The 8,984-nt window shown below is 35.5% G+C and overlaps 1 protein-coding gene across 1 annotated transcript; it reads right to left on the bottom strand.

The window, feature by feature from the left end:
• Positions 1 to 86: 86 nt before the first annotated feature.
• On the bottom strand, positions 87 to 6,350 carry LOC139770743 (solute carrier family 41 member 1-like). Its single transcript, XM_071702902.1, has 7 exons — positions 6,132 to 6,350; positions 3,727 to 4,159; positions 3,056 to 3,527; positions 2,833 to 2,980; positions 2,555 to 2,757; positions 2,331 to 2,479; positions 87 to 2,229 (listed from the first exon to the last, which is right to left on the bottom strand). The coding sequence occupies exons 2-7, from the start codon at positions 4,120 to 4,122 to the stop codon at positions 2,044 to 2,046; spliced, it is 1,554 nt and encodes a 517-aa protein (XP_071559003.1). The 5' UTR covers positions 4,123 to 4,159; positions 6,132 to 6,350; the 3' UTR covers positions 87 to 2,043.
• Between the last annotated feature and the right edge of the window lie 2,634 nt (positions 6,351 to 8,984).

Below are 8,984 nucleotides of genomic sequence, written 5' to 3'. Positions count from 1 at the left end.
ACATTCGGCATTTATTGCGTGATTGTACAATTTGAAATATTTTCTCAAACTTATTTTCTCAAATGAGTAATAATAAAATGCGGCAGTTATTCATCGAGACTTTATTCTCTCGTATAAACATAACAAATCGTTGCGCTAGAATTTGTGTTGTTTGTATATATATTATACATATGCATATTTATATATACATATATGTACATGCATAAGTCAACTTTTATATAACGTCATTACTTCCAAACACCGTATGTTTTAGGCACTGGAAAATGTTAACAAAGTTTCAGCTTTCACTTTATCTTCCTCGCAGTAACTTTTAAAGGAACTTATTTCAATAATATATGTCAACATGACATTGTTTTAATAACTTATTGCAAAATATATCATTTGCTACACCCTCGATATCATTGTAAAGCTAAATAAACAGATTGTTTTCATTTAAGAGTAAAGCTATTTAATATAATACTATAATAAAAGATCTTTAATGGTGTTTCACTCCCTTCCTTTTGTGACACCATATAACTATCGTATATATCATATTGCTATATGGATTTCTTCCGTTAAATATGTCCACTGTATTTAATTAATGTGTATGTATATTTATATTCCTAATATTATAAAATACTGTACCACCCACTCTTCTTTCCGAGAAATATAAAATCCGAGAAGTATTATCCGTATTTAGATGAATATACTTCTCTATTCCAGATAATTTCGTAAGACAAACAAAACAATAAACGTCTTTCAATGGCTGAGAGAAATAATTGTCAGAGTTATTAGAAAAACATGTTTTCGCAAGAGGTTAACGTGTATCAAGTCGTATCGAGTGATTTAAATTTTGCAGTTTCCTTTCCAGAGAGATAAGCTGCTTTACCTGTTGCATGTTTCTCAACTTAGTTTCCCTTGAAACTCCAATTTATATTTCAGTTTGATTATCCTAGTTATAATCTTATGAAGGAAAAAATAAATTGGACTTAGTTTGCGAGACAAATCATTATACAATTAATTAATATGATTTACGATTAAGGTCTACTCTCTTGATAGCTCTGACGATATTTCGAGAATTTCATTTTTTCATATTTCAACTGCCGTCTAATCTAATATTTAACTATCTTGGTAAAAGAGATAAATTTATAGAATTATTGTACAAATATTTACAATACAAATATTTTAATTCATTCGAAATAAAATAATGTAATTGTATATATGTACAAAGATTTTTAATTATAGCTTCTCAAATGCCTCAGATAGCAAAACTAGGTAAAAACAAAATTATATATACAGGTTGTTTAGACTTTATGTATATGATGTATATAATATTCCGAGTTATAATAAATTAAAGAAAATACTCGGAAAGAGAGAGAGAAAAAAAGAGTACTCATCTTCCGTTTTAACGCCATAATTGAGAATCGTTCTATACAAAGAGTTTCCTATAGATAATTATATAAAAAATATAAAAATTTATATTTACTATTCAATTAATCAACATTGTGATGTATATGTATAATACATATCCATTGCATATTTTATATAAACAAACTAAATTTATATAGGCATTTTACGATTGATATAATGAAGCTTAAGAAAATATCTCGCATTATGGCAATATACTTTTGGTCAAAGCATAGCATAAAATATATGTACACTTATTTACTGGCCCATATTTATTGGCATAATCGCGATTTAAATTAATTGTAATTTCTATCTTTGTAATTACATGACAATTTAATTATCAATATAACAGAATTAATATTGGCGAATACTGTACTTCTTTTCTTTCTTCTTTTTGCATGCAGCATATCCTAACAGATATATGCTTAATTTAATTTGTACTCTTAACATACCCTTCATACAAAGATGTCAAACGGAACTTTCGAAAGAAAAACTTACTGCAACGAAAATGATAATCACTAATAACGTCGATCACAATCGGTGTCGCGCATCGCAAATTTAATTCAGATTTCTCATCGTCGTCTTTCGAAAAACGATTCCAAAATCTATAACATGCAATATTATAAAGGATTCAGAGTATTGTACAAACTTTACCGATCAATCTCCTACGTCAGAGTCGCCGTCGCCTATGGCATAAAGGATATGGAAGGCAATTCCAAGAAGAGCAGTTCCTATAAGATCGCCTGCTGCTGTCAAGTATGGTATCGCGGAACTGTCTGGATCCATACCCCTTGTCCACATCCAAATAACCATTAATTGCGCAATATATAACAACAGGATTACCTAAAAATTAATCAAGCGTGTAATTGAGATTTCTTTTTAAATTTCAGCCGTTGAAACAATTCATATTATATTTAATTGATAAAAATTAACATATGCTGTACCTGTAACATTGCAGCAATCAAATATATCATAATAAATATAGGTGTGAACGAAGTATGCCCTGCCTGAAGGTAACTAATGGTATAACTAAAGATCAAGTGCCCTGGTATCACCATCATCAGCAATACTCTAGCTGTCCTCGCGTGTCCTCCTGTATCGAAAATTCTTTATTAAATTTATGACGATGCAATTATATTTTACGTATAAGTGTTCATAGCAAACTTGCCTTTAGCAAAGAACGCATGGAATGGACTAATGCAAATGTTGAGAGTTCTTTGAACACCTGTGTGATAATCTTTATGTAGGGACGTCGATATTCTACTGGCCTGAACGGCGACCAAGTTTCCCCCAACGCCATTAATTACTAATTGAAAAACTGCTATGCCCTTGTAGCTCGATATAGTGTAGTCCAAAATCAGTCCACCGAGACTGAAATTAACATTATTCGTTGACGTGCGTTCGCCTCATGAAATTTTTACCAAATGTGCAACGGAAAGTATTCACCTGCTAATTAACATTGCGGATATCACAGGCGTCCAGCCGTAATCCAATACTTCTTTAGTAAATGGATTTCTAGCTGCTATATAACCCCAAACAGGAGTTACAAATACACAAAATGCTATCAATATTGGAGCCACCCATGGAGCGTAACCTGAAAAAAGCATACATTTGTGTTGATATTCAAATATAATAAGCACGAAAAGATAAATCGATTAATCATTTATACCTATTGCGTTGTACAATAAAGAAGCGATCCAAGACAAAAGAGCTAAAGTTGTTAGATCTCCCAAGGAGGCCGCAATTGGGGTAGCGACATTGTCAGGGTTGATGTTCATTCGCCGTGATAATAGTATGACCGCGACCATCACGAGGCCTAGTAGGAAACTGGCTACCGAAGCGGTGACCAAGGCACTGGCGCACAACAAGAGTCCATGATGAATATCGAAGTGAGCTTCCGGGATCCAACCGAGGACCACGGCCGCCAAGGACGCCAGCAAACCCACTACCATGGCTTGACACTGGATTAAGGCTAAGTTTCCGACAATCAACGTCCATTGTTGCTTCTTCGTATCCATTTGACCTAGATTAGCTTGGGTCGACAATCTGGAGGCCAACGTCATCTCCAGATTTCCCTTCAAGCCCAGTAGCGCAGGAACTAATATGTATACTTCAGATACCACTTGATACACCGGCCAATGCTGAAATTCAACGTTTCAGATTTATTATCCATGAATTTGCACTAGAACGGCAGCCTGTAAATTCATTCTTGAGAGAGACATAATAAAAAGACTCTTAGTAGAGGGAGGCAAGTTGTTGCTACTGTGTTTCATTTATTTCCTATTTCAGAATTCCTCAAAAATATGCATAAAATTATGATGAGAATCAATTTTTTAATACCTGCACCACGTCTAGCAGCAAACTAGCGGCGACCATGCCAAAGCCGGCAAGTAGGAAGGGTATAAACATCTGGATGGATATAGACCAGACGCTTTCGTCGTCCGCATTTTCCACCTCGTTTCTTTGATTGTCCCTTTTTCCGCTGCTAAATACGACGCATTCGCTGTTCACCGGCGACGGTATCAGCCGCCGTATATCGCTCCTCTCGTTATCATCGCTCTCGTCCTCAGAGTTGATCTCCAGTTCCATATTGTTGACATCGGCGATGTTCGAAATGAATAGCTCGTCGCTGCCCAATCCCACCATTTTATTCGGCGGCGAGCTGCTCTTCTTTAATTGCCTACGACGAAGTTTACTGTGTCCGTAACGGTCTTGTTGTACCCTCGCATGGCTCATCCTCGTTAACTTTCCTTTTGCGGATCACCGGCGGATACTAGCGACCAAAAACGGAACGATTCGTTAAAGCAGCTAAAAGAAAGTTTTATTAACGTCAAGCTGTATAAATATTATAAGAAGTGATACGTATGTATAGTAATATTTTCCTCATCACGAAAAATTAATCTCAAGTGTATTTTTTATGAACAAAGCCAAATTATTTTTTCGCCAGCGGATTTTTTTGAAATAATTATTTACGTGCCACGCATGTCTAATGCTTAATTTCTGAAATGAACATTATCAGTAGATCCAAAGAGAGAATAAAAAATAATTTGGCTTTGTTGATAAAAGATGCACTTAAGATTAATTTTTCGTAATGAGGAAAATATTACGATACATATTTATCACTTCTCATAATATTTATACAGCTTGACGTTAATAAAACTTTAATAAGACTCGTACGAAGATAAGAGTTGATAAGAAGATTATTGGAATTTCGCTAATGCGAATTAATATTGCAAGCAAAATGGCAGATTCGCATGATGACGTGATTATCTCGTGTCAATAATAGGATTCGTAAAAAATGCATTTTTTCTAACGACGACACGATAGTCTATTATTTGTGGTCGGTGACGACTTGTTAGACGTGTAACTAAAGCCACGTAAGCGACAGATAACGTTTCGTCACGTCTGTTCTAGCCTGTTTTTAGAGCTGAGTCTAATTTAGACCTAACCGTTGGTTTTGCAAGTCCCTGATTCCCTTTTCTTCCTTTTTCCACCGGGTGGTGCAGTCTCGTACATCACATATGGCAATTTAATACTACTACTATATAATTCTATACGTTTACTTATAATACAATTCCGTATAAAGATCATGTAAAGATCGGTATAAAAGATCGTAGTAACGATGCATAAGTTAAATTACTTTTTAATACAGTCTTTAGAAATAATTACTAAATTACTATACAATTATTATAAATACCGGTAATTTTTTTTAACCTATTGATAAGCAAACGACAACAATTAACGGAATTCCAAACTAACAATTAGCTAAATCATTTAAAAAATACTAAAAAATTGCTCTTACTTTTTATAAATTTTAATTTTTCTTTAAATGTCTTTAAATTATATAAAAATGACGAAAAATAATTTATTAAGGATATAAAATAAAGTCAGTAATTTTATACAGATATGCAGTGACCTCGTATCATGCAAGATATACTTATCACACATAATATCGTCAAGGTTTCATGTATGTACACAATATTATCTTCAGGCTTGGATAGTTTCAAATAAGACAAAATTTTATTTTTCGCAAACCCGCAATCGTAAGCAGAATGTAAAATTGTATTTATATTGTAAAATATTCCTCTACAATAAATCTCATTTTCTTTAAGCACAAATGTCTCTTATCGCACACTACGAGGAAAACAGATAATAATAATAGGTCGCGTATCAAAATTGACATGTAAACAAATTGCCTGCAAATAAGATTCGTAAAAACAAGAAATCAGTTTTCGAGCAATTATCACAATATTTTGCAGGATAAATTCAATAGCAGAATATATTTAACTGTTTCTTCTTAGCACCAAATTTTACTTGATAATTTGTTAAAATTTGAAATTATACGATATTGTTTATCGCGATTATCCTCGTCCACTAAACCATCAACTCGCGGCTTTATCTTAATTTCCCCACAAAAAAGGTTCCTTCAATTTCTAATACGTATAATATATTCCAGACAAAACTCCATAATAATTCAATTTACTCTTAATAAATGAAATTTAAACGTCGCGACTCTTCCACCCCGAAATGTTCGCATCCTGAACCGTGTAGTATAAACCTTCGCGCAACAAAATTAAAAAAAAATCGACACATGAAACACGCACGTATGATCTCGCCTGGAAATTTCCGCCGCACTTGCAGGAACGATTCGTAGAAAATAAATTTTGACGAAAGAGCGAATTTTCTTTTGCTCGGAGCGGCCGTCTGACAGCCCGGCCGCCATAACCTCGAAACGCGCCACGTACCTCGAATGTGCGACTTTCCTCCGTGTGCTGATCCATTGGCCGATCATAAGCGCGGCTTCCGCGTACAGTGCTCAGGACGATTCCTCCACGGATTCCTTGGGAAGAAACGGAAGATCCCGGCGTCGAGATCACCGAGCTATCCTAACCCACCGACACACCACGAAGTATACCGCCGTCAGTGCCGTCACCGCCGACCGCGGTGCCGCGGTGCAACCATCGTCGAGTCGTCGACTCGTGGAATTCGATACTATCGATGGCGGGTTGCCTGCGATTCTCGAACGGCGCGGCGCGGCGGCGGCGACTATCCGTTCGGATCATTCGGAAAGTCGCGAGTCGTCGAGCGCGCGTTTCTTTGCAGCTGTTGCTTCCGCGACACTTTTACTGGGTTTTCGCGTAGAAATCGCGTTGGCTCGCCGAAACATGAGTTCTCACCGTGGAGCGGATGTCAGGTTGAAGCGGGAGGATGCAGTCGGACGCGATAACACGGACAACTGGGACAGATAGCGACGGATGATTTCCGACTCCGGCTGGCGGCTACCGGGCGGACGCCGGTGAGCGGTGAGCGAGCGCTATGACGCGTCGCGCGTTAACAGCTGGTAAGACGCTTATTAAATCGCGGATTAAAAGCGACGTGATTACGCTGAGCTTTCGTGCGCTTGAGAAATTCTCGTCTTGGAGGCGTACGATGAATAGTGGACGCTATGTATGGTCGATTATCCCATAAATATGGGACGATCGAATGGATGAAAATGATAATAATTCTTGACGCCACGGAAGATTTCTCGAGCTCACGTAAAGTGACGTAAGCTTACAAATTGAAACGTCAAAGTTTTGTCACCGTTTATTATTTTAGTTGATGTGTCTGTTGCTCCGAAATATATACCACTCTCTTTCTCTCTCTCCCTCTCGACAAACGTCGCTCGTTTGGCTATTCGTCTTCGAATATTTTATTCTATGCAGTACGCGGTGCTTGAAATACCTTGAAGTGTACCGCCGAACGCGCGTATCTACGCGCGGCGCGGTGCAACCGTCGTCGAGTCGTCGGTCGTCGAGTTCGATACTATCGAATGTCGGGTTGCCTGCGATTCTCGAACGGCGACTCCGAACTCCGACTATCCATTCGGAAAGTCGTCGGGCGCGCGTTTCCTTGCGGCTCTCTCTTCCGCGACACTTTTACTGGGTTTTCGCGCAGAAATCGCGTTGGCTCGCCGAAACATGAGTGCTCACCGTGGAGCGGATATCGGGCTGAAGCGGGAGGATGCAGTCGGAAGAGATGACGCGGACAACCGAGACAGGTAGCGACGGATGATTTCCGACTCCGGCTGCCGGGTCGACGGCGGTGAGCGAGCGCCATGACGCCGCGTCGCGCGTTAACAGGTATGACGCTTATTAAATCGTGGATTAAAAGCGATGTGATTGCGCTGAGCTTCGGTGCGCTTGAGAAATTCTCGTCTTGGAGACGTACGATGAATAGCGGACGCTATATGTGGACGATCGGCCCATAAATATAGGACGATTGAATGGATGAAAATGATAATAATTTTTGACGCCACGAAAGATTTCTCGAGCGCACGTAAGGGCCACTTTTGCGTGTCTATAGCATCGAAATTTGAATCTACTGAAATTGTAGCGATTTCATGGCTGGATTAGACTACTAAGTGCGAAATTTATGAAGTAATTTAAAATGTTGAGAAAGTTATGTGGCTAATAGGTCAATTTTATATGTGGCTAAAAGAGATGCTGCTTGCGTAGAGCAACAGAATAAGGTAGAGTAAAATATTGAAAAATAAAACTGAAAAACTAAAGAATATATACCTATACATATGCGTCACGTATATACATATACATACATATATGTAAATATATAATATAAAAAAATATTTAGTGGATAGATAAATATTTTATATTTATTTATCTATTTATTAAAATATTTTTATATTTTTATATTTATATATATTTTTATAATACACATACTATTATACATAGAGTATAAATATATATATATATATATATATATATACTTTTGTATTATACTGAAAAAAAAATATTTAGATCCAAGAAAATATTTATTTAGATACTGCCAATATCTTATTTACTTAATATAATTACATATTTTTACTTAATTTAAGTAAAAATATCTAATTTTAAATAAATATGTAATTATATTAAGTAAATAAGTTATTGGCAGTATCTAAATAAATATTTTCTTGGATCTAAATCTTTTTTTTTCAGTGTAATAATAAAAAATAAAAGAATATATCAAAAAATATTTTAATTGATATTAAAATGAAGGGAAAAATGAAAAATTGGGAATAAAAATATTTTGTATTTACATTTATCGATGTTCGTGAAATAAGATACTTTATCTGTAATATTGCAAATTGGAATACACAATTAGAAGATAAAAACAGATTATTGCTTATATTATATATATATATATATATACGTCTGCATCTATATTATATAGATAACGGAAAATTATGAAAAAATTATAGTAATATTTTTAAGTGTTTCAAATACATATAAAAAAATATACATGTACTTTTCTAAATACTATAAACTTTAATATCTTAATTTCTGCCATTTTTGCATTAATTATATCTGCGAACGTATTGCTGCACTAGGTGAGTTTCTTGCACATTTTAATAATTCTTAAAAAAAATTTCACAAAATTTAATAGTAAGATATGGTTACATTTAAGGCTGAAAATCAACGAATAAAAATTCACAAACTTATCACAAAAATAATCTACTTATCTTCAAATATTTTGTTTTAACATAATCACTTCTACTTTAATATTAATTATTAAATGGATAATTATTTTTAAATTGATTATTTCCTTGACACGTGCGC

This window comes from Temnothorax nylanderi, unplaced genomic scaffold (assembly GCF_030848795.1).
Source record: "Temnothorax nylanderi isolate EJ_2023f unplaced genomic scaffold, tnyl_v1.0 TNYL_tig0003_pilon, whole genome shotgun sequence".
NCBI lineage: Eukaryota > Metazoa > Arthropoda > Insecta > Hymenoptera > Formicidae > Temnothorax > Temnothorax nylanderi.
This window is presented reverse-complemented; position numbering and strand designations above follow the sequence as displayed.

What these genes read in the sequence shown, in the direction of transcription:
- LOC139770743 (XM_071702902.1), bottom strand. Translation starts at nt 4,122, where the DNA reads ATGAGCCATGCGAGGGTACAACAAGACCGTTACGGACACAGTAAACTT. An exon ending in TTTATTGTACAACGCAATAG is followed by an intron (nt 2,981 to 3,055) that starts GTATAAATGATT and finishes TGCTTTTTTCAG; the next exon opens with GTTACGCTCCATGGGTGGCT. An exon ending in CCATGCGTTCTTTGCTAAAG is followed by an intron (nt 2,480 to 2,554) that starts GCAAGTTTGCTA and finishes TTTTCGATACAG; the next exon opens with GAGGACACGCGAGGACAGCT.